At 37.1% G+C, this 26,339-nt stretch overlaps 1 protein-coding gene across 1 annotated transcript in view; it reads left to right on the top strand.

The window, feature by feature from the left end:
• LOC122806335 (adenosine receptor A1-like) overlaps positions 1–1,387 on the top strand; it is a 417,409-nt gene extending 416,022 nt beyond the window's left edge. The window contains exon 2 of the mRNA XM_044076660.1: positions 370–1,387. Within this exon, the coding sequence (XP_043932595.1) occupies positions 370–1,009 (640 nt within the window). The 3' untranslated portion in view covers positions 1,010–1,387. The remainder of the gene's footprint in view (positions 1–369) is intronic.
• Positions 1,388–26,339: the final 24,952 nt, after the last annotated feature.

Genomic DNA, 26,339 nt, shown 5'->3' with positions numbered 1-26,339 from the left:
CTTTGTCCCACATTAATTTATGGCTTTGCCCAGATTTGTTGCTCTAAGAGATTGAGAGATATGCTGCAAATAGACATCAGAAAGAGAAGTACTTCAGGGGCTGGGACAATATTTAGTTACTGTAAGACAGAACTAATCTTGTGTTTTGATATTGCAGTGCTTAAATGTTCCCGGGTACTACTACTGGGATTTACATTAATGATTTTATGTCTTAGCTATAATCACAAAAGAGTTTCCTTGACTTTATTGCAGACTTGCATCCTTGTTGCTAAATAAGGTACATAGCACTTTATGAATGCATTTATGAAAATTAACAGAATCAAAGTAAAACTGTAAATGTCATTATTTCTCTTTCTTTATGATTCGCAGGTATAAGACCATTGTAACTCAGAGGAGAGCTGGAATTGGCGTTGCTGCATGTTGGATCATATCCATTTTTGTGGGATTCACTCCCATGCTTGGATGGAACAACCTAAGCAAACTTAACATCAGCTCAAGTAACGCATCTGTCATCACATGTGGATTTGAGAATGTTATCAGTATGGATTACATGGTCTACTTCAACTTCTTTGGCTGCGTATTGCCACCTCTTGTTATTATGCTTATTATTTACATTGAGATTTTTAATGTGATTCGGAAGCACTTAAGCCGCAAAGCATCGATGAATGGAATGGACCCAAACAAATACTATGGCAAGGAGCTCAGACTTGCCAAATCCCTGGCCCTAGTCTTGTTCCTGTTTGCACTTAGCTGGCTCCCTTTACACACACTAAACTGCATCACTCTCTTCAGCCCCACAACGCCAAAGTCTGATATTGCATTGTATGTAGCAATTTTCTTGACACACGGCAATTCAGCTGTGAATCCAGTTGTCTATGCCTTCAGAATTAAACGATTCCGCAGAGCATTCCTTCAGATCTGGAAACGGTACTTTTGCTGCAGAAGTGGGCAGAACATGAACAATGACTGTGATCTGTATGGTAATACAGATGTAAAAAATACTGTGTAATAAAAAACAATTATGTCAGATTTTGACTAATTAATGCAATATGTAAAATACTCATATATTCAGGTACTGAAAAACATTACTAGAAATTCAAAATATTCAAAAGGCATCATTATTTTTTTAATCTTATCACAGATGGTTCTCATACCATAGTCCACATCTAAATTTGAAATAAATGAGCAACTTCACATAAGAATGTCACAAACTGGATTTTATTTTTAATGTCATAGGAAAAGGTTTGAAATATACCTGTATACTGTACACCTCTGCCTACCCCACTGAGGTTTATTGTTTCATTTCACTCTCTTCTACTTTTCTTGTGTAGTAAGCTGCATTTTTATTTATTGACTAATACAATAATATTTTTCTTTATTTTTCTGACTTCTCTTTGTTTCCCTGTGTTTTTTCTTTGTTTTTCTCCCTGATTTGTTGGTGCACTTTCAAGGTCTCCTTCAACACAAATTGTCATCTTTTTATTCACAGTTTAGCACGTGCAAAGACAGCATTGTCTGACTACAATACTTGATTACATGATCTACAATTAATGTATATTTGTGACATGATGCTGTTTATCAGCAGCATGGAATGTCAGGTGCTTAAAAACAATTAGTAAAACTGTAATTACTTGACAGCTGTTTAGTCATAAATGCAGACACTATAACTAGCATTTTAAAACAATTTACCCCACCACAAGGTTATTGTTCTGCTGATGTAGGCTGGATGTTTAGAGCAGATGGATTTAAATGGTGCCTGCAAACATTTGGTATTCAGGACAATGCAGTGCCAAAGCTGAATTATTCAGAGTTATTGATGATGGCTTTAGTCACAAAGAGCATAGAATATTTTTGAGTAGCCCTGATGCAGTCAGCAGCTGTGGTTTGTGAATGCTTGATTACCAGTTTTGCTTACTTGGTTCAAAGCTAGATGATGGATAGTGGCATATAGTGTCAGTGTGTGATTATGAAAAGAGAGGCAGTGCCATAACATTTCCTTAGAGAAAACACACAAACCCATATATATATATATATATATATATATATATATATATATATATACACGTATATATACATATATATCACAAACAAATTAGTTCTTTGGTCTACAATAAAACCACTGTTAGTTATTGTTGGGGGACGAAGCTGAGGAAATAGAGCAAAACAAATTGTGATTATGAGTTACATGTAGCTGTACTTCTTCATTATTTATCAGTATACTTTAGCAAAAAATACTCCCTGTGGCCAGTTCTATGGCTACCACTCAGATGGCCCAATACTAGTTGACAATCCTAATGCCTGAGGACTTGATGGGAAGGGATTGGGACCATGGAGCTGATGCCTCATCTTATACCACTCTACTTCATAACTGGCACCTGCACCCTCAAAGGATGGTGCACAGCATGCAGCACTGTGTGCTGGGGCATGCGCTAGTTATTACCAATCTGTTCACAGCACTCTTTATGGGGTACTTGTGAGAGAGTGTGAAGTAGGCCTTTACAATCACAATGGTGTTCACAATTAGCCAACAGTACCAAAGTTAGCATTTATGAGAAAGTCCTGTTCAACTACAAGGTTTGCTTAAAATTCTAGGCATTACATTGTCATTCACAAGCCTTGGGAGAGTTATGGTCCATTCTTAAATGTGGGTGGCCTCACTGGGGATAAAGTGAGACTTCACATCACTGGAGCAAGGCCAAGATTTGGTGAAGCAGGATGGGGAAGGTTTGTGAGTTGTGGAAGGGAGATGGAATCACATCACCCTCCTTCTTGGCAGCCTGGATGATGATTGTCCTTGAGATGGTCCAGCCCATGACTCCCAGTCATTCTAAACTAGGCTACTGAAAAGCCAACTCAGAATAGAAGGTCCTCTAAATGGGAAGATATGGGGTGCAAATTAGATGTGGTGGACCACGGAATGAAATGGACATAGAATAGGACATTGGCTTAGTATTTAGAAGGAGCAAAAGGCACATAAATGCAATGATCCCACATTTAAAATACCAATATTGTTTCCATGGTGCTCTAAGTAATAATAGCATATATATTTGTCTCAGCACTAAACATTTGCCTCTAAAGGTGAGAAGGTGAATAATTAAACTGCTTCTACTTCTGATCCTAGTTTTTTTTTTTTTTTTTTTTTTGGGGGGGGGGGGTATTCTATACTAAGGTAACGTAACTTGCTAAGAGGAAGGAACACACTGAAATATTTAAGTCAGCCAGTGTGAAAACAGCTGTATGAAAGAAACTTTACTTATGTGAACACTTAAGGGGGAGAGGCATTCCTCCAGTCATCCAAACATTTGAATACCCATTTTTTCAAGTTTATTGTACCACGGAACATGAATATGAGGCACATATGAGCCACTGACCAGCACACATTGTGTCATCACTCTCCAGGTAAGGGTGGCACTCACAGCCCCTGGGCATCTATGCTCAAACCCCCATGCACTGGGACAGCACATCTGGAAAGATGCATGTGTATGCAAGTATATACCTGTCTGACATGCATAAGAACCCACCCACTCATGTGGAATGCAGATGTATAAACACATTCAGATAGTAGGAGGGCAATAATCAGCCACTACAGATGGCCTTGATATGGAGATCATATATATCTTTTATATCTGTCTCTGAAAACATTCTACACATGGTAACTTCTGTTAGGAATTCAAAGATGTATGCACCACTGAAATGTTCCTGTAAGATGTTAGTTATGTGAAAGTCAGATGCATGGCACAAAAAGCTATCCTGAATCACTAAAGTGTCAGTGGGGACCTAACTTCTGGAATTGTGATTAAGCAATAATGTTTGGTGCAGTGAAGTGATGAAAAAGTGACCACATCAGAAGTATTCACAACTGAAATAGACCTGAAAAAAATCAAAGGAGGTGCTCAACCGGAAGCTCCCCTTGGCAACAATATCTTTTAATGGGTATCTAGGTGTAAACTACCTGATAAAAAGGCAATGAAGTTAGTAATCATCATCAAAAGAGTTTACCAAATGCAAGCTATACTTTCAAAAAGACTTATGAATGACATTTCCTCCTTAACTAACACTCCAACTTCACTGAATGCACGAGTTTGTGATTCATGTTCCCTATATGATGGTGTCTTTTTCCTCTGAATTCTGTTCCTAGAAAGAAAATAATTTGATGAATGAAATGTATTATAAGTAGTCGTGGCACCAGTTTTGGGAAGAGATGTTGGTTTGTGCTTATGCACATTTGTTCTTTATGAATGTCCATACAGTATTATTTGTAGGTAAAGCTTGCAGTTCATAGATCCTGCAGGAAGAGGTTATGTCTACCAAGAACAGCAACTTCCAACAGACAAATATTTGGATCCAGTTAATTAATTACCTCATTTGAATGATGGTCAGGCAAGCTTTCAGTCATGAAGTTCAGGTTCCAAGAATGAAAAATACTCTATAAAGGTAATAAAGATACTGAACACATTTATGGAGATGTTTAAAATGGTGAAGTTGTGCTATATTTTTGTCCTCCACAAGGTTATGACATACATAGGTACATATCTCCCTTGTGTGTAGAATAATGGAAACTGAAGTCATCTGGATGTCTGAGATAAAGCTTGATGGAAAAAGCACTATAATCCAACCAAACTTCTGAGGAACAAATAAAAAGGTAAAATAAAAGCCTAGGGGAAAAGCCTAGGGGTACAAGCCCCATATGTCACTTGTACTCTTGCCCCCTTTTTTAAATATAACCCTGTCATGGCTGCAAAGCTATGGGGTACTAAGGAATAATTCCAATTCATTCCCACATTCAATATGTGAAACTTTTTGGTTTTTTGTTTGTTTCTTTCTTTTTTGTTAAAGTGTCTTGATATCAGACCATATTGTAAGAGGGTTTATTATGTCTTAAAATATTTTTTATTTTTGTTGCAAAAAACTCAGTTTCACTTAATCAAATTAATTATTGACATTTCTATTTTATAGTTTCATGAAATGAGGCTCAGTTAAATGCTATTCTCCCATTCAGGACCACTCACAAGATAAATTAATGAGGCAACATAGAATGCCTCTCTAACCAGATGGAAAATCATTTCCACTTTGAGAATAAGTCTCTCACATAACAGATGTTCCTGGATGTTTCATTTACGTTTGTGACAACTAGTGAAAAGCAGACATGAGCAAGGTGACCAGAAGAGACAGCAAACTTTGACATGAACACAGATGTCACCTAAACTAAGGGGGAACTTCCTAGGCTGGGATAGATGCTGTATTGTCAGGATCAGACAGAGAGAAACCACAAAATTCTCACCCATCATGGATAATGTGGATAGTTCTTCTTTTTCTTAGTTCTATAATGATCCATGAAATGAGAGGGAGCGGTGGGAAGGCATGCAGGAATCTTCCCCACAACAAAAAAAGAGAGAATTCATCAACTATCAACTACCACTTGCCCAGTGAAACAGGTAACCAAAGTAGAATAAATGGATGACTCTTGTCTCCTAAATGGTGGATGTGTCATCTCCTGTGGCACCCCTTATGCAGCAGTGCTAATGCATTTCACTAAATCTAGGACAAGAAGACAACTGAAGTTGTAAGAGTCCACTGGGGCGTTCACTTCCACTGCAATGGGAATAGGTGTCAGAGTGATACCCCTGTTCATGTCCTAACACCAGTCTAGAAGTTTCTCTCTGCCAGGTGTTATGAACATGTGACACCGTTTTCTTCATGTTCAACATTAATGCCTTATGTGATTGGAACAGGATGTGCCCTGGTCTTACTTCTACTACTAGTGCTTTTAGACTAAAGAATTCCCCCAAAGTTATACCTTCTTTATGTGAAACTGTCATTCCTGTGGTTGTGTACATTTCCTGAAAAAGTCCAGTTGAGCTACCATGCAGTGAGCAGAGTGTCCATAGTGAAAACTAGCAGTGCATTCTGTCACAGGGAGGGAAGGCTTAAAGTGGGAATGCTGGAAATACCTACCATATTCTAGATCACAGACACTAAGGTGTGATTCTTAGGACATATGAGGCCATAATGATTTTGTAGCATACCTCTAAACTGTCCAAATTTTCACAGAATGTACAGATTTTTACTTAGCATTTTTTGTCTGTTCCTTACAAAATGTGTAGCTTTCTGACAAATCACTGAGGATTGAAGTAAGTAAATAATGACTCGATAATGACAGACATTTAATTTTCAGAATTCATATCCTTCAGAAAATGCATGCAAATAAAATACCCTCTTTTATGGAATATCTTAACATTAGCAAGAAAAGTCACCACCAAGAACTGGAAGAATTAGATTACTTCTACCATGAAGGAATTTGTACACTTGGCAACTGAAGTCTGTCATCTTAAACCTATGATCAAGACAAGAACATCTACAATCACCTCTTCATATAATGTATGGCTGAAATTCAAATAACTGCTGGATAAACAGACTTTAATAATTAACTAACAACTACTCATCACATTTCTTTTTCTGTTTAAAAAGCTTTGTTTTATAGTGCACATCATTGTAAGCAGTTATTTTAGTTGTTTATTATTGTTCTTTTAGATATGTATATTTGTTTTATAATATTTCTATTATGTTAATGTTTTGTTGATACATTTTTCAATAAAAACAATTGAGATAAAAGGGAATGCATGTAAATACAAATCCTATTACTCTAGTAAGTTTCTGGGTTCATTATACGAATATTTAAAATCTGTCCCTTTTTATAGGTCTTTGTCCCCCATTGTTTAAGGTTTTGTCCAGATTTATTTTGCTAAAATGTAGAGAGGTATGTTTTCAAGCCTTTTACATTTTACATCCTGAGATGTTTAAATGAAACTGTGAAGACTGCAGCTGCTGTAATTCTGAAGAGGTGCAGGAAAATCTGAGACTGGACCTTCTGCTAATACTTCATCCAGTTTGTTAAAGCTATGACTTCCTGGACCCTCTCTGTGGGAAGGATTGGCCGGTATTGGAGAGTGTATATGTCTGCCTCAGCTAAGGCAATATTCTGAGCTTTGACCAAAGAAATTTTTTTCCTAGTGTATTATGTTCTCATGGACTGAAACTACAGAAAACTATAAGACAGGATTTTTACTAGGGTGTCCCTGAACAGAACCACCTAGAGCCAATCATCCAGGTAAAAAAGTATTGTTAGTATTGCAAGGCTTAAACAATAGTGCCTATCACCTGATAAACAGTCTGGATTTAGAGGAGAGACCACACAGCAAAACTCTGTACTAAAGAGAAGCCCACCAAACTGCAAATTAGGAGAAGTTTCTGTAATGAGACCATTATGTTCCAGATGGCATCCACCATGTCTGTCAACAATATCCAAGTATCTTGTTATGAAAGGGACATGATTCTGGGAATGGCACCTACGCAGCATCTGACATAATTGACATACTCCAGAATGGAAAAAGGTTTCTTCACTTCTTTTGGAACAAGGAAAAGGTAGAACAGAATTTTCTACCTTTTTCTTAAAGGGGAGCAGAATCAGTGGCACTTCTTTAAAATAGACTCTGGGCCTGTTCCAAGAGCTCTGCAGAGATTGCCTTTCTATGACCAGACCTGTTTCTTTGATAACATTTACAACTTTAAGATGTCACTGTTCATAATTGTTTTTTGATGACAACACTCCAAGCAAAGCTGACCTCCTGTGGGTGAACCTGTTGGGTAACTAGGATTGAAACCACTATATTGGTAGATTCATTCTTCTTGGAGATTTGCACACATACAAATGTGCACATACACACACTCATGTATGTGTGTGCACATGTGCATATGTGTGAAAGTGTACGTTTGTATGTGTGTATGTATAGATATATAATGGTTTACATGCAATTAGTCGTACAACCAATAGTCAAAGAGGGTGTTCTTCGAACTTATATGTTGAAAATTTAGATGTCTAACGGTCAGAACGTCGTATAAAATACGGAATTTGACATTTCCGACCACTCTACCACATAAACAAGTGCTACCATGGGTCAAAAGGGGGAGATGTTTGGTGTTTCAACATAATTGCATTCACAATTATGCCAAACTGGTGTTCTGCAGTCGAACATGTGTTCAACATTTTGCTGTATGATCAAATCCATGCATACCACATATAATATATATATATATATATATATATATATATATATATATATATATATATATATATATATATATGTGTGTGTGTGTACCACTTGTATAATTTGAATTATGTGCATCAAGGTGACACAGTGCTCTAAAGTGTAATCATCTCAGTCTCTTTTTGGCACATTTTTAAGTATTAGGTTTTAAGTATTAAGTTTAAAACAAATGTTGAATTGAGTCTGAGATGGAGAATATGCACTATATTATTTTAAGAAATTTGATTTGCAAGTTTCTTATGACTCCTGTACATCAAAACCTGCTAAATATGTAAAATTAAGCATTTCAGTGTTATAGACTTTTGTTTCACATACATGTTCTTTAACAGGATGGTGAAAAATACTCATCTGTTTAAATAATTTCACCATTTACCTTTTATTTTCAGGAACACTGATTTTCTGTTTTCCAAAAAAAAATGAAATTCAATTTTCTTGAAACAGAATCCAGGAATTATACCCATGATTTTTAAATGTAATTTCTGGTCATTGCAGTGCTTTAATTACAACAGTTATCTACATCAGTATGTATTGAAAATTAAAGTAGATTGTAGGCACAGAATCACTCAACTATGCAAGCTGGCAATATTATAAACAATAAATATCAGAAGAAATATATCTGTAGTGAATTGGTTCTCTTGCTGCCATTGAGAGATTCCATGAACATGCCTTTATTTTTCAAATCTCAGAGTCAAAAAGGAGGATTTACTTGAATCTCCCTCCCCCATATAAAATGAAAAGCTGTGTCTCTATGTATTTTCACAAGTACATGAAGAAGAAAAAAAACAATTAAGGCTTTGGTGTAGATTTTAGGATAATCAACCATTGCTTCACAGCTGTGCCTTTCAGTCTTTTCTGTAAAAATTTATGGTCCAGAATGTGCTTTGTTTAAAATGAAAAGTTCTTGGTTAGTACATGTGTCATCTCTAGTTTTGTAGTTGTTTTCTATCTCTGTCTTGCTTTTCAGTTACCAAGTTCTGCAGGTTTTAATAATTCAAAAATGGCTGCTGTTTAATAAATGCCATCAACATTTTTACAAGATTATTGAATCAGTTCATCGTGAAAATATTCACAAATGTGTGTATTTTAACTTTTTTCTTTACATTGACCGTGGTTTTGCTTGAAAGTGCAAAAGTAGCTTCATGAGATTAGCATTTTTTTCAGAAGAATTTGAGAATGCCTCATCAATCACATTTATTTGAAAAGAAACATAGACTGAAAATGGTTTTCTAACTCTCAGAGGATGTTAGCATTTCCTCTTGTCTGGGATTTGATATCCACAGTGTTCATTATAAAACAAAGCAATGATGTGGGGCTCATAGTCCTCCTCCAAAAAACACAGCTTAGTGTTTTCATTGGTGGATGGGGAGCTTTTTATAAACATCACTTTCTGGGGTGGTGTGTTCTGTTTGATTATTGTTAGTTTGTCATTTTTTTAATAAATAACATTTTTTAACTGTGATATTAATTACACAAAAGCTATTACATATTGTTAAAGTACTTTCAGAAATCTTGCAAACAGGGTCTATCTCTGGGAATATACTTCCGCATTTTTGCATATTCTCCTCTTTATTTTCAAATTCAGAACACTAAATGTTGCTAACCTATTGCCCTTCCCCATAATTTGAAAAAATACATAGTATTGTCTATCAGTATGCCAATAAATTCATTATTATCTGCTGAAATACTAAAGGATCGGATGTTTTACATAGCAGAAGACGCAATTCATGGATCAGGTAAATGTTTTGTTTTGTAATTATGAAAATTAAAGAATGGTAATTTAACCAGACTGCTGTGTGTTTGCAGAAGATATGCAAACACTTATTTGTAATCTTTATGAATAGATGTCTAAAAAGCAAAACTTTCAGATGTTCGTCATATTGATTACTGCTGCAATAGCCTTAGCTGTATGGGTTATATCCTGCCAAACTTCAGGGCACCTTCCATGCAGCCAAAAGTGTCAAGCAGCTTGAGCTGAGCTGACTAAAAGACAAGTTTGGGCATGGAGATCTCCGGCTTTCTTGACGCTGAAGAGTCTGCTCCTCTGAGGCTTTTGGGGATTGATGGTCAGCCTGTGCTTTCCTTTACTAACAGAATAAGTTCCCTTTCGGGGAAATAAATGTCAATTTTCTTGAACTTATTGACGTTTTATTACCTTCCTCTTCAGAAAGGTTATTATTTATTTTTATTTTTTTATTTTATTTTACATTTGTTGACCGGGGTAGTCTAGCTGGATATATTTCCATTTTCAGTAGAGGCCCGGGGAGAAAAGCACCACACAGATATACAAAGTATAAAATATTGTTACATGGTGAAAAAGGATTAAAAAAAAAACAAAATAAAAACAGGTAGTTAATACATTCTTGAGATAAAAATACTTGAGAAAAGTTACAGTAAAACAGAGTAAAGTTTAAGAGAGCTAGAACAGATATAATACAGTAAGAGTTATGTACAATAGATAAAAACACTTGAGAAACAGTACAGTGAGCAGAATATAGCTTAAGACAGCTCAAAAACAGAATAGTAAGAGTTATGTACAATAGATCATATGAGATAGAATTATTTAAACACTAAGTTGATTAGAGTTTAAAAAGAGTCAGTCTTATTTACAAGTCAAAAGCATGTAGAAGTTTGGAAGTATGGCAAGAAGAGGAAGAAAGAGGGGTGAAGACAATGGTTAGTCAGGGTTACTACAAGGGCATAGCCAGTGCATTTGGAGGTGTTTTCTAAGTTTTTGTTTAAAGAGTGGCAAGGATGTAGTTAGAGTTAGTTCAGTGGGTAGTAGGTTCCAGTGTTTTCCTGCTGTGTTGGTAAACAGAGAGTCACCAGCTGCATTATTAGACTTTGTTAAGCTGGCAAGAAGTTTGCTAGAAGAATGTAATGAGTTCAGATTATTATATGGGACTATGAGTTTTGAGAGTATAGGGGTATTATTGGGTTGGTAAAATATCTTGTGGGCAATTGTGAGTTGGGGGATAATCAGATGGTTTTGGAATTCGAGCAAATTTAGTTGTCTAAGATTTGAACAGTGATGGGTTCTGAAGGGATTGTCAGTAGCGAATCTAGCAATGTTATTATAGGAGGTTGCTAATTTGTTAAGGTTGGTTTTCTTAAGGTTGGTAAATATAGGTGAAGCATATAGGAGGGTTCAGATTAGATGGGAGTGAGCAATCTTGGCTCTGGCTGCTGATGTTAAAAAGGGTTTTATTCTGTATAAGGAGCCTATTTTTCTGTTTACTGTTTTAATGGTATTGTTTATATGGTAATCAAATGAGAGATTATTATCAATGGTTATTCCTAGAAGTTTAGTGGTAGTGTCAGGGAGAATAACAGTGCCATTATTTGAAGAGATTGAGAAGTCTAAGGGGGAAGACCTAGTAGTGGGTGTAAAGAGAAGGAGTTTTGTTTTTTTAGCATTAAGAAGGAGACAGCATTTGGTAAACCATGTTTCTACAGTGTTGAAAACATCTTGAGTAAGAGAATATAATTCAGATGGAGAGGTTGATGAGCATATTAGTGTAGAGTCATCTGCATATTGAATACAAGTGGCTTGTGGAATTGCTACATGGAGATCATTAATAAATAAGGAGAAGAGAAGTGGTCCAAGAATAGAGCCCTGAGGGACCCCAATGGTAACAGGTAAAAAGGATGAGACTTGATTTTCCCAGAGGACTGCTTGTTGTCTATTGCTGAGGTATGATGTGAACCATTTTAAGGCCAGAGAATCAAAGGAAAGAGATTCCAGAATATTGATTAAGAGGGTATGGTTAACCATGTCGAAATCTTTAGAGAGGTCAATGAAGAGTGCAGATGAGAGGAGGTTTTTGTTACGGTTTCTATTGATGGTATCTGTGAAGGATAGAAGAGCAGTAGTGGTACTATGTGATGGTCTAAAGCCATGTTATTATAAAGCTAGAACTGTTGTGTTGGGTTTTAACAGACCTTCTCAAGTCTGTAACATACTTTTAAATGGAGAACACATTTTTTATGTCTGGTTAAAAGTAATGTTAGCTAACTGAAAACATATTTTCTGAGGAGAAATTGTGTTTATTTTTCCTGGGGGGGGGGGGGTGGCAGCATAGTCTTTGAAAGTGTTTTTACTATGCTTTTTCTTTAAAAAAAATAATAATAAAATAAACAACTTTTGTGAACTGCTAGCTTTCCTGGCATTTGCTAATTATCTTTCCCAGGAAAAAGGCACCTTTTTTGGCTTAACCATGGTCAGGGTCAGTCCTTCTTCCAGCCACAAAAAAAGAAACAGTTAATAACAGCCTTTGCCAGCACAGCATGTTAATAGTTAGTCTCAGCCATAGGTGGGTGGGTGTTCTGTAGCCATTTGTTGTATATCAGACCACTTATCTTTTATCCCAGATCCCTCTAGTGTAGCACATAGAGCCATCATGGCCTGGCGTTAGCCACATCCTCTGTGGCTGTTGGTGTCCCCTCAGTGGGCCAAGGAGAGCCACTCTTGTTGGTCTTGGGAGAGGGAATGGGGAGGTTTTCTTGTTGTGTCTGAATGCTCTGCCCTTCCCTGGGGAAGCAGCTGCTCCCATAAGTAACACAGTTTGCCCCAATTTTCCTGTCAAAAAGAAACAGAAAGCCAAGCATGTATATATTCCTTCAGACAGGAGTAGTTAACTGGCTCAGCATTTAATTCAGGGAATTGATCCTTCCTGTAAAGTAGTTTCTGGTAAAAGAAAGAGGGTTTCCTCTTTTCCTGAAGAGATTCAAGATTCTGGATCTGAACAGGAAGATGCAGGGACAGACTCAAGTGTTTTTTCCTAAGATTTCAAATTCAGACTCAGAAGACAGCTCGGTTTCTTATTCTAACTGTCAGGTTGCTTTCTCTATGAGACTGTTGCTAGAATGGGTCAGTCTTTTCAGTGGGAGAATACTGAGGTTTCTTAGTCCCTCAGAAAAGACTATGAGTTGTTACAGAAGGAATATCCAGAACCTGCACTCATTCCTCCCGTTTTGTCAGCTTTAGAGGATGTGTGTGTGTTACTGTCTTCAACTTTCCTGTTAGTCAGCCAGCTGCCCCTAAAAAAGCAGCTAGACTGTATAAAATGTCTCAGTCATTTACATTTTTATACACTATTCCCAAACCTGGCCCACAGTTATAGACATAGTTGATCCCGTTGTTGCTAATCACTTAGTTTATTCCAGCCCTACTCTTTCTGATAAGCTTGGGAAATGTATTGATATGCATTGGGAAAAGCTGTACGCTTTTGCAACTTTGGTTTGCAAAACTTTCAGCTGTCAGCTTCATGTGTGTTAAAGCTTGTTCTGACAAATTGCGAAAGTATGAGGAATGTTTTATCTGCAGATTCTTCTCCTGTGGAAAACTCTGCTTTAAATAACTTAGTTACTTCTTTTGTACAGATCACTACTCACCGTTTACAGTGTATTGTATGACCCTGTTGCTTTGCCCAGCTGTTACTGTTGTAAGGATGTTTGCATAGCTGCATTCTTGGAACCTGCCAGATGATGATAAAAAGTTATATTTTAAATTCTCCTTTGGATAGAGATTTAGTGTTTGGCCCTTCTGTTGCAGAGGTGATCAAAAAGTGAGATGAAAGGGGTAAGCTGATCCAGGGAATCTCTAAGATTTTTTCAGCTCTCCTTTTCTGAATTGTTGAAGGGATTTTCTTTCTCCTCTTCCAGTTTTGGCAGAAAACAGAATGAACAGTCTCAACAGAATTCAGATAAACAGACTTTTAAGAAGGAGTGGCAAGGGAGTTCCAAAAAGAAGCCTCTAACCTCCCCAAACCAAAGACAGTCCAATATGTTTGACTGACTGTTCCACAGATCTTGTGACCCACTGCAACCCTGCCCCCCTTTTTCTTCCAGAAAGTCTTAATCTCCCTTTTTCCCTCTTCGGCAACAGATTGCACCAGACAAATGGGTTCTGACTATCATTCATCAAGATTACAGATGGCAGTGGGAGGACATTCCCCCTTTCCGGGGGTGTGTCATTCCTTATCCTTCAGATCAGACGTTCTTTTTTCCGCCTGTTCTTCATCACATGCTGTCCAAGGACTGAGTACCAATTCCTCCTTCCCAAGTGGGGAAACATTTTTATTCCTAGTACCAAAGAAAGAAAATGCTTGGAGACCAGTTCTGGATTTTTCTTTCCTAAACCTGTTTGTGATAGCACCCTAATTTAAAATGAAGTCACTTCATAGCCTATTACCTCTTCTTCTGCTTTCACGTTTCCTAGTAACACTAGGCTTATAAGATACTTATTATCACATCCCTATTTGTCCGGAATTCAGACATTTCTTAAGGTTTTGTATGCATGGATCACATTATCAGTTTTCTACCTTAACCTTTGGACTATCCAGTGTGCCACAAGTATTCACAAAGTATCTAGCTGTTTTATAGCTCATTGCAGGCTACAAGGTATCCACATTTTCCATATTTAGATAACTTGCTTATTTTTGCAGAGGATTTTTCAAAGTGTCAGGATTCTTTCTCTCTTGGGTAAGATATCTTTTGCACCACCTGGAATTCCAAGAAAAAAATCAAACATCTTTCCTGACTCCCTCACACATGATTGTGTTCCTGGGATGTCAACTAGACACTTCATTTCAAAGAGCTTTTCTTCCACAGGAAAAATGGATTTTTATTTAGATCTTTTTTCTATGGTTTTCTACTCAGACTTTGGTCACTGTGAGGGAATACCTCAGGATTTTGGGTATCATGGTATCTATGATTCTCATGACACCCCTGGCAAGACTCAACATGATAAAAATACAGTGGCATCTGAAATCTCTTTGTTCCCAACATCAGCATCTTTTATCTTTTAAAATCATGGTGATGGGGTTTGTCAGAAGAGAAATCTTTTGGTGGAGACAACAGATATCCTTAAATCCAGGTCTTCCCATCTCTCTCCTTGCTCCAAAGCAGTCACCACAGACACTTTGGACTTTACATGGGGAACAGTTCCAGGGAAATAAAAGTGGAGGTGTGTGGGAAACCAAGGACAGATACAAGCACATAAATGTCGTAAGATGTTTGCCCTGATCAATCTTTGATCTCTTCAGCCCTGGGGCCATTTCAAATTGGTTTCAGGCAATACTACAGTCTTGTGGTACATCAACAAGCAAGGAGGAACCAGGTAGCACTTCCTTTGCAGACTAGCCATGTTAGGTAGGGATATAGCTTCAAAGCACAATTTCACTCTACAGGCATCCTATATTCCATAAGAACAAATTTTTTTGGCAAGCAAGCTGAACAGACAAGGGCAGACCCTCATGAATGTAAACTAGATCAGGGTTTCCTCCAAAGATTTGATCCATTAGTGGAGAGTTCCTTGAGTAGACCTTTTTGCTTCTTTTTTGAACAATCAACTGGCAAAATTCTGTAACAGGACACTATTCAAGAAGGCCTGGAAGACAGATGGCTTTTCTTTTCTTTGGACAGGAATGTTCCTGTATGACTTTCCACTCTTTCCACTAATATTCAGGGTACTTCTGAAGATTGAGAAAAACAAATCTCAAACCGCTACAGGTACACTGAGGTGCCAAAACTGCAACAATAAGAATAGAATGAGGCACCAAAGTTACACACTGAAACTATCCACAGTAACTTTATTTAGAAAAGAACAGTAGGTGAGCGCTTTCACAACTCAGTGCTGCTTCATCAAACAATGTTAATACAGACCATGCTTGGTTAAATACTTAAGCAATCAGTGTGGTTTCAACTATTTAAAGCAATACAGTCAAATAATTTAACAATTAAACACTATTAGTACAAGCTTATGCAAACTATGTATTTAAAACCAACCTTAAAGTACATGTCTCTCTATAAAACCATCATTATTAACCATAATATATGTAAAAGTATAAAAAATATATATAATATAAAAATGTCCTATATAAAATCTTAAATATATATATAAGTAAATGCAAAAGCTTGATGAACCATAGTACCACATTAAAACCTAGAAATTAATGTTTAAGACATCTTGCTTTAAGGCAAGGGACTAGTGAAGTACAGCCATTTAAGCCCGGATATCTATCTGCATTCAGCTTGATAATCCATTTCTGTTCTAACTCTTCCGTATAATTTTCTATGTCCCCACCTCTATTTGTCCTTAATACTTGTTGTTAAACCAAAAATTTGAAGCAGTGAGTACTGTTTGTATTTAAAATATGATTTGCTAGGGCATTAGATTGTTTCAAATTTCGCATATCCCTTGCATGTTCTAATATTCTATCTTTAAAAGTTCTGTTTGTTTTTCCTATGTAATAAGAATGACATGCTTGACAAAAACTAAAGTAAATAACATCTGTACTCTTACAATCATAGTATTTCTTAGTATATACCCTAAAATGTTTCATCGGATGAATGTACTCATTTTTAATATAAATGTACTGACCGGCTGCACAATTCCTGCATGGAAAAGTGCTTTGTCTGTTGGAGAGGTTTTTTCTATGGGGTTGGTGTTCTTTATTACAAAGATGTTGCTTCAATGACACGTTGTTCTTAAAACTAATATGCTCCTCATAAAATTTGTGGTTTTCTGGCAAACTGCTAAAGATTAAATTCACCAAATAATGACAGACATTTGAGTTTCAGACTTCATATCCTTCATAAAATGCATGCTAATGAAAAACATGTTATTTTAGCCACTTTCTAAGTTTGTATAAGAGCAATACTTAAAATTTGCCCTTATTTTTGGGCCTTTGCCCTCAATCATTTTTGGCTTTGTCCAGATTTCTTGCACTAAGAGCTTCAGAGGTATACTTCCTTGGTGTATTGAATATTAGCTGGGTTGGTCAAAACAGTCATGTCTGGATTATAGCTTGAGCTGATTGCTAAGAAGTCTTTTAAATGTAGTAAAACTCAGAGAACATCATACACAATGCGTTTCCAACTGTATAATATTTTCAATATAATATAATGACATATGGAGTATGTCTAAATCACTTCTGTTTCCAAATACATGAGAAGCTACCCTCTTTCTGTACTGTACCATGAAATGCATTGCATATATAATGTGTTCTGAGGATCTTTACACCCTTTCATTAGTAAACATCTTACTAAATAACAGAAAGTGCTGAAACGTATCATTTGCAATGCTCATACTTTAATTTTTGATAGTGGGCAAGCCCTGTGTAAACCCCTGATAAGAGAGCAGGGCTATCCCTCCCATTTCCCTCCTTTCATGTTCAACCTCCAGGATCATCCAACCTTAACAAAATATAAACATTTTGTTTTATAAACAGAGTACCTTTTCTCCAAGGTTGCACAGCCATAAGAGATAGCATATGAAGTAAAGGTGGGATGAACAAAATTAGACACTTGGAATGAAATGCAATTTGATGAGTGTGTCATTTTGGAGATTCATACTGGTCACAATATTAGGATTGTTATATTGTGATATTATTTGTTTGTGCCCTAACATTATGCCATATATTTAACACTTGGCATATGGCTTCTCTTGCTTCCAGTTACCTAAAGAGGCAGATTACACAGTCTAGAGTAGCATGTCTGTTTTCTGTCTCATTTGTGTTAAAAGCTGCATTACAAAACATATGGAGTATATTAGACAAGATTTGCCTTGTACTTCCATTATGACTAATCACCATTTGCCTCACATGGAGACAGAGAACCCAAAGGTCTCCCCCCTTTCACACACACACACACACACACACACACACGCACGCACGCACGCACGCACGCACACACACACACACACACACACACACACACACACACACACACACACAATGGTTGAAGCCACCTAGGTGAAGACCAAGGCGAATCGATGGGTAAAATCCTCTGTTTCTCAAGAATTCATTGACATTTTACTAATGATATAACTAAGGCAAGAACTTTAGTTATTGCAGTTTCAGGGGCACAGTTGGTTGCTGCAGACACAGCTGATTGTTGTACCACATATTTCTTGACAGCTGGGATGCTTCTCCATGTTATGTGGTTGGCATGATGCTACCAAACACATCCTTTCCCATTAACATTGTTCTCCAGTGTCACTGATCAATATATTCACTGCAGTTTTCACTGAAAACATGACATTGATGGCATAAAGTGTGTTTATGTTTAACTAATTTAAAAAATGCTAAACATGTTTAACAATCCATTCTAAACAGATAAAATATGCTGAACATGTTTTAATAAACTTCCTGAACTGAAAGAATGGCAACATTTTAGCATCAAATAGTTACAAGGTACCTTAAGCATGCTCATGTAAGGTTCTGATTCTCTAGAGTGCTTATAATGTCAGAATTGTAAATGATGATTTTTTTTAGTCCTTATGCAAAGATAACCTCACCTCAGGTCAGACCGTGATCTGTATAAAGAATAAAACAGGTGGCTGTGGAACCACTCCTTTCTAATGCTTTCTGTAAGCTGCACTTCTAGCAGTAGCAAGTGATGAAAGATTATCACATTGATATATTAGTCTCACATATAGCAAACACACACACAGTTCTGAAAGGGGGAACTTAAGCTAGTTAGATACTTATTACTAATGAGGAACATTGCTGCTTGCTCACATGCATAAATCATTCTTGTTTCTGAGTGTTCCTTATGCTGTTTATTTCCTGCAGTAAAAACATTCATGGTGACAGCCATGCTTTCATTACCTCATTAATAGCTTCTTGTTTGCCATAGTTAATGTGCTCCGTACTAGTTGCTTGTAGAACCCATTAGCATAGTGCCCTGAGTCAGCTCACACATGATATAGGGTGCTGATATTGAAGCATAATCACTGAATAATATCTGATTTTAAAAGTTCAGCATAGAACTGTTTATTCGCTAGAAAAGTGGTTTTAGAATTGATCCCTCTAATCTTTTTAGCTGTTATTAAACACATCTTAACTTTACAAATTATAGTGAAGTATGGGGATACACATAGGCCATTAATGCTTTCTGATCTTTCTTGTTTATCTAAACCTTATTAGCTGCTTTTTCTTCATCATGTGAGCCCCAAGGCCTAGGCTATCTGTATGGGATTACTGGGACAAATTGCTGACATCTGCCCCAAGCCCTATAGTTATTCTGTCTCTCTCTTTATCCTGAGACTCTTTTAATCCATTGGTAGTACCAGGTCATTTTGTAATCAGTTTTGCTTATCCATATCCTATGCTGAAAATATAAATCCCTTCCACATGCCTTCCAAATGTGTAACTCCTGCTATTTGTAATTGCCATAAGTCCTTTGAAAAGAACCGTATGTATGTATGTCTGTCACAGTCACAAAAGCTGCAGGCTTCTGAGCTTTTTATTCCTTCCCTTCTATAGGTCCAAAGGCCAATGAATGTAGTGGGTCATCTGTAGCCTAGACACAACATCCCAAATCAAAAGCACCCATCAAGATAAATAATTTATACCTAGTTATGACTTGATTCAATGAGGACTTGAGGGGCCAAATCCAGGGTATATTTGCAATTGTCCATCCATTAGTTCAGGTTATGCTTTGATAGTTGGGGAACTACTTTGCTTTGTTTTATATCCAATAGGAGTCTTTTTCATAAAAGAGGGATTTTTCTGGGAGAAATATTCATCTTGCTAGCAGGTTATGTTTATATTTTGTTGGAAGTTAGGGTAGTGTTAGTTTTGCGGATGTGCAGGAGGTTGCATAGGACTGGATCCTTCAAGGCTCTGTTGGCTAGATAGAGGGCCCCTCTCTAGCATGTGTAGGTAATAGAAAGGAGGGAGGAGGAGTGACTAGATAGAGGGGCCCTCTCTAGCATGTGTAGGTAATAGAAAGGAGGGAGGAGGAGTGACTAGATAGAGGGCCCCTCTCTAGCATGTGTAGGTAATAGAAAGGAGGGAGGAGGAGGAGGAGTGGCTAGATAGAGGGCCCCACTCTAGCATGTGTAGGTAATAGAAAGGAGGGAGGAGGAGTGACTAGATAGAGGGCCCCTCTCTAGCATGTGTAGGTAATAGAAAGGAGGGAGGAGGAGTGACTAGATAGAGGGCCCCTCTCTAGCATGTGTAGGTAATAGAAAGGAGGGAGGAGGAGGAGTGGCTAGATAGAGGGCCCCTCTCTAGCATGTGTAGGTAATAGAAAGGAGGGAGGAGGAGGAGTGGCTAGATAGAGGGCCCCTCTCTAGCATGTGTAGGTAATAGAAAGGAGGGAGGAGGAGGAGTGGCTAGATAGAGGGCCCCTCTCTAGCATGTGTAGGTAATAGAAAGGAGGGAGGAGGAGGAGTGGCTAGATAGAGGGCCCCTATCTAGCATGTGTAGGTAATAGAAAGGAGGGAGGAGGAAGAGTGGCTAGATAGAGGGCCCCTCTCTAGCATGTGTAGGTAATAGAAAGGAGGGAGGAGGAGGAGGAAGCTTTAAGGCAGTCTGTGCTGTACAAGCAAGACATGCCCTTGAAAGCTGCAGTCTCTCATGCTGGGTCACATATTTTGATGAGTACATACCAAAGAGGGCATTAACTTCTATTATAGGCCTGATGCAGGAGCAGTAAAGAGGGAGGATAAGTTCTTCATACTGAGAAGATATACCCCTGGTGACCACTCTGACCAGATGAAAGGATTTGCTTTGACAATGGATACGCGGCAGTCAGAGGATAGTTCATTGTTAACAAAAGTGCACAGGATCCTAATGACTGTGTCATTTTTAATGGGGTATCACCTATGTTGTAAGTAAATGGGTGCTCAGGCTTGCCAAAGGACACAATGTTGTATTTGAAATAAAAAAAGCCCCAACACAAACATGGTTTCACCGATTTTATAGCACAAAACACAAAGATCTCAACAACTGAGCACTTTCACCATAAGAATGGCTTCATCAGAGTCAGCACAGAGTTTACAGTTATCATCCAGAGTTTCTCAGCTAAAAGTCTTTGATATCACTGTTGATATCAGAGGAGTAAACTCCAAATGGAAGTAGTCTTAGAAATGATCCCCAGGGGGACAGCAGTGGTAAGTACTCTTTTCAAAGTCAGAGTGCCTCCACACTAATTGATTTGGTTCTGTACATTAGCCAGTTTGATATCCAGTGGGTAACACAAAGTTTTCAATTTAACTTGAATAGCTTATTGACAATGCTAGCATGTGGTCAAGTATCATAGGTCATGGTCAGTTTCAGCAGGTAGGCAGTGTGAATAAATCTGCCTGCATCTAAGGCATCAGCAACTCATTCAAAGAAGTCCACCATTTTCAGGGGGTAGGATCTGCTTTTAACAAATTAATTGGCATAGTTCCAGTGCTTGTAGAAGCCTATGCTCTTGTGAGTAAGTTCTATAATGATGCATTCTATTGGTGCTCAGATAAGGCTGGTGAGGCTTATAGGTTTATAGTTTCCACAATCAGTAGAGGGTCACCTTTGTGGAGTGGAAGGACTACAACAGTTCTACACACCTCTGGTATGAATTCTTTCTTTCTTTCTTTCTTTATTGACATTTGGTAAATGGGAAAGTCCAACTGGGTCAGACACTCATTTTCAGTGGAGGCCCTGGGAGAAAAGCTTCAGCAGTGATTAGAAAAATTAATAAAAGCAGTAAAAACATTTAACTTTAAATTAAAAATTTAAATAGCATTGGGTAGATGTATAAGGTACAATAGGAAGTAATAAAGCACAATTAAATTAACATTTTGGATAGAAAAAAATTAACATCACTAAGATATGTTGTACTATATATAACAAATAGGTTGGATAGTAGGCACCAGAATGAGCACAAATGTTTGTTTTAGAGGGAAAATTAATGAAGTGAAAGGAGTTAAAGGGTAGAAGTAAAAGTGGTAGTTAAATATAAGGATAAGTTGTTAGAAATATTTTGAAAGTGTTATCTTAAAAAGTTAGGAATTAGTAGGAAGGGAAAAGTAGAGAGAGAGAGGGACAGATATGAGGGGGTGAAAGGACAAAAGTTAGTAGTGGAATTATGAGGGTAGAGAGAAAGATGAGTGGAGAGAGACAAAGAAAAATACAAAGGAGGGGGTTAGATATTTGTTGTAGGGCACTGGCAGATCCATGAGTTGAATAGGTAGTTTTTTAGTGCAAGCTTGAACTTTTTGGTGTTATCTATAGTGGTAATATTGCTTGGTAAATTATTCCATAGTTTAGCTAAGGCATAGGAGTAGAGATACTGTCTGGTTATTTTATTGGGTTTGTGTATGTTTATAATTTTTTTGACAGCAGAGTGGAGATTTTTGATGGGAATGTGGATATGCAAAGTAGATTTTAAAACAGGACAGCTATCGGGTTTGTATATTAGTTTTTGTACAATGGAAAGTTGTAGGTAGTCAAGATAGTGGGGGAATACAAGCCAGCTTACCTCTTTAAGAGCATTCATTGCATTGGTGGGAGCAGTATAATGAAACTGTAGCAAATTTAGCTGTTTTGTAATAACAAGACTGAAGTTTGGTTTTGATTGTTATGTGTCGGTTAGTAAAAATGGGTGCCCCGTAGAGTAGGGAGGGGATGAAATAGGTATTTGCTAGTGTCCTTTTAGTGTTTGGATCCATAAAGTTTTTGTGTCTTTAAAGTGTCCGTAGTTTGAAATGAATTTATTTTAATAGCATTTTATATGTGTTGGTCAAATGTGAGTTTGTTGTCTATTGTGATACTCCATAGCTCAGCACTTGTTATGATTTCAACCTCTGTTTTATTTTGGGAATATATTTTAAATTCAGATGAGAATTTTTCAGGTATGAAAAGAAAAAGTTTACTTTTGTTATAGTTGAGTAGTAATTGTGCATTTAGCCGTGATTCTATTGAAGTAAAGGCATTTTGTGCTTTTAGCAACAAGTCTGGTATGTTGTTAGAGAAGGAAATAATGGTGGAGTCATCAGCATATTGGATTAATGTACTCTGTGGCAGCCAGTGTGTAGGTTATTGATGAAGATATTGAAGAGGAGGGGGGTGAGAATGGACCACTGTGGGACACCAGTTTTGTTAGTCTGGTATTGAGATAGGCAGCCTTGCCACTTTACACATTGTTGCTTATTGGATAGGTAACTATTAAACCATAGCATGGATGGTAGTGAACAACCTAATGCCGATAATTGCTGAAGAAGTTTTTCATGTGATACCATGTCAAAGGCCTTTGACAGATCTAGTAGTACTACAGAGGTGTATAGGTTAGAGTCTCTAAATTTGTTGACTATATCATTAAAAGAGATGAGTGGTTGTTGTACTGTGTGCTGGCCTAAAGCAATGTTGAGTGGGTGTAAGGAGATTGTTATGGATACTGTGGTTTAGCAATTGTATATGTATGGACTTTTCTAGTAGTTTGCATAGAGGGGAAAGGATAGAGATCGGTCTATAGTTTGTATGTTCATTTGATTTACCTCCAGCGGAGAGGATGAGATTAAGTAGGACTAGTATACTAGAAGTCTACTAGATAATTTCTGGTTCTGACGGCAGCCTGGAACATTATTATAACCCTTGAAGCTAGTATTATTGGCTTTGGATAAGACTTGCCAGCAGATGATAGGGGTGTATGCTAATATATTTGGGAAAGTTAGGGGGAGATAATGCAGTAAATATTGAGCTAAATGAATCCATTAATATATTGGATATGTTCTCATAGAATGTATTGTTGTTATGTATTAGCTCAGTGTATTGATGATTATTGCTTCTAAGGTTTCTGTCAGCTGAAGAAGGCTTTATGGGTGTCCTTAGCATAAGTGCAATTTTCATTTCATTCATACTTACTTTTGGAGAATTTGATTTTACTTCTGATTCCTTGATAAACTTTTAGAATTTTCCTTTAGATGATTGTGAATTTCATTTGCTCTTACAGGCTAAGAGTTTCTTATTATTATGTAGTTTGTTTATACAATGGTTCCACCATAACGGTTTATTTTTGAGTTTGGCATTGTATGTATATGTATGTCTTATGGGGACCAATACCTCAGTGCAAGCTATGAGGTGTGCATAGACTTTATCCATAAATGTAGCGGTGTACTAGATTGTTCAGCAAGTTGAAGATGGTGCTTAAATTTCATCATGTGATCACTTAGCTGGAGTAGGTTTGCCATAGAATAGTCCATGAAGACAGAAGAGTTTTGTTGTAAATCAAGTTTCATCCTTATAGAGAATGTCACTGAACAGTGGTCAGATTTGACTAATAATGTAGTAATGTAGTAAATATAAGTGTTGAGCTGGCCGGGGGGGGGGGGGGACTATATTGGTGAGAACCAGGTCCAATATTTTTTGAAAACCTAGATGGGACTTGAACTAGTTGGTTGAAAGAACTGCCATTAACAAAACCAAAGAGTTTTATGTTTTTTTTTTCTTTTTCAAACAATTAATGGAATGGTAGTGAAGTCTTCCAAAAAAATAGTGTCAGGTTTGACAGGGAGGGATGTCAGTATGTTTAGATATGTCTTATGAAGCTGCCGGTAAGACAGACAGGTGTAATGTGGTTAGCTATGATGCATTATGGAGTTTTGTTTACCAGCTGAAGGATGTGCAGAAGTTTGAGGTCATTGTCCTGCTTATAGATTCTGGAGGTGAATTGGCTTCTTTTGAATATGGACATGCCCCCTCAAATAATGCCATAATTTTTGGTGTTGGGTCTGAAGGAGTGGTAGGCATTGAAACCCTGCACTGTGGGGGTGCTATCACTGTTAAGAAGCCATGTATCAGTAACTACATAGCTGTTTACATTTTTGAAAGTTAGGAATACCTGCAAGGAGTACAACTTCATGTTCAGTCTTCTAACATGGAGCAATGCTACATTTACATAGTCATGATTTTGTTTACATAGGTAGTTTGAGGAGACTGACTTTGCCTAAAACATGGACTACAGGGGAAGAAAAGGTCCTGGTCAATGTATGAAATCCAAGTGGACAGAGGTGTGGCCTATCCCTAGCAAAGCAGCTAGAGTTGTCATTTTTCTCCTCCCGGGCATAAATATATAGGATTCCCATAGAATGACAGCAGTAGCTAAGCCAGTAATTAAAGCCAATTATTTTTCACTGTTTTGTAGTATTATTCTTGGTAACAGTACAATACAGCTCAGTACCAGTTTTGCAACAATTTTAGATACCCATTCTGAAAGTTCTGTCATGTCCCTCTTCATTTAATCTGAGGAGGTATGTCTCAAGTCATTCATCCCCACCTGTGCAATGACCAGGTTATATGTGTAACTAGGGATAAAGGACTTGTGCACCCTCATGATGCTGACAATCCTAGTGCCCAACTATCATTCTCTATTTGCTCAACTAACTTGAGTGGTGCATTTGTGTGTCTGACTAAGACGTTACCAGAGGTAATGGTTTTGCCTTGATGCCTTAAAGGCTTCAGTTTGCCACTTCAGCGACCCCTTTGTGTAATTATGCTTCCTGAAGTATGAGCCTGTGTATGTTGCTTGCTTGCCAGTGTGATGCTTTGTGTCATGGGCACCAAACCTTAGTCTAGGAGGCCTTTGTGGTTTGGGTAAGTATTTTTAAATACTTCAGTGTAGGAAGGCTTATTTGTTGGTATATAACATGGTGTCAGTGGTCCAAGGTTCTGCTCTCCAGTACTAAAACTATTGCAGTAACTTATTTTCCAACATATGGGGGGGGGGGGGGGTTGGCCTTTCCAATGCTTAGACCTTAGAGTTATTGAATAGAGCACCAACATGAATTCTTGCAAAAAGTGATACCTGACAGCTGCCCATAGTGACTCATTGAAAGTTGTAATTTGAACAGTCTTAATATTATTTTAAAATGATAACAAACACTTTTACATTTTTGTCCTCATTGAAAGTTGTAATTTTAACAGTCTTAATATTATTTTAAAATTATAACAAACACTTTTACATTTTTGTCCTCATTGAAAGTTGTAATTTTAACAGTCTTAATATTATTTTAAAATTATAACAAACACTTTTACATTTTTGTCCTCATTTAAACTAAAAGGCATAACAAAGCTTAAGTGGAGAATCCCAATTCTACAGACATTAATGGTATAGCATATTTGAATTTTGAATTAAATATAGTTATTAATTATTTTTAATCATTTAAAATGCTAAAAAAAGCTGTTAATAATGATGTAACACTGTATGTCAGGCATATGTTATGAATATAGATGGTTGTAAACTGAAATGTTAACAACAGCCAAAACTGATTGAACATTTTTGATGTATTTATTTTCCCTTTGCATTATCAAATGACTTAAATATTTCCTTTTAGTTATCTTACACATATGCCAAAACTAATTGCTGTAACAGTGTTAATAGGGATTTAGTTTGAAACTGGTTTAGGCTATTATAATCTTGTGCTAGATTTTATACAACGCACTAAACATCAAATTTACTTTCTGG

Source organism: Protopterus annectens, chromosome 7.part0 (genome assembly GCF_019279795.1).
Source record: "Protopterus annectens isolate FY-2018-M chromosome 7.part0, PAN1.0, whole genome shotgun sequence".
In the NCBI taxonomy this organism is placed as follows: domain Eukaryota; kingdom Metazoa; phylum Chordata; order Ceratodontiformes; family Protopteridae; genus Protopterus; species Protopterus annectens.
This window is presented reverse-complemented; position numbering and strand designations above follow the sequence as displayed.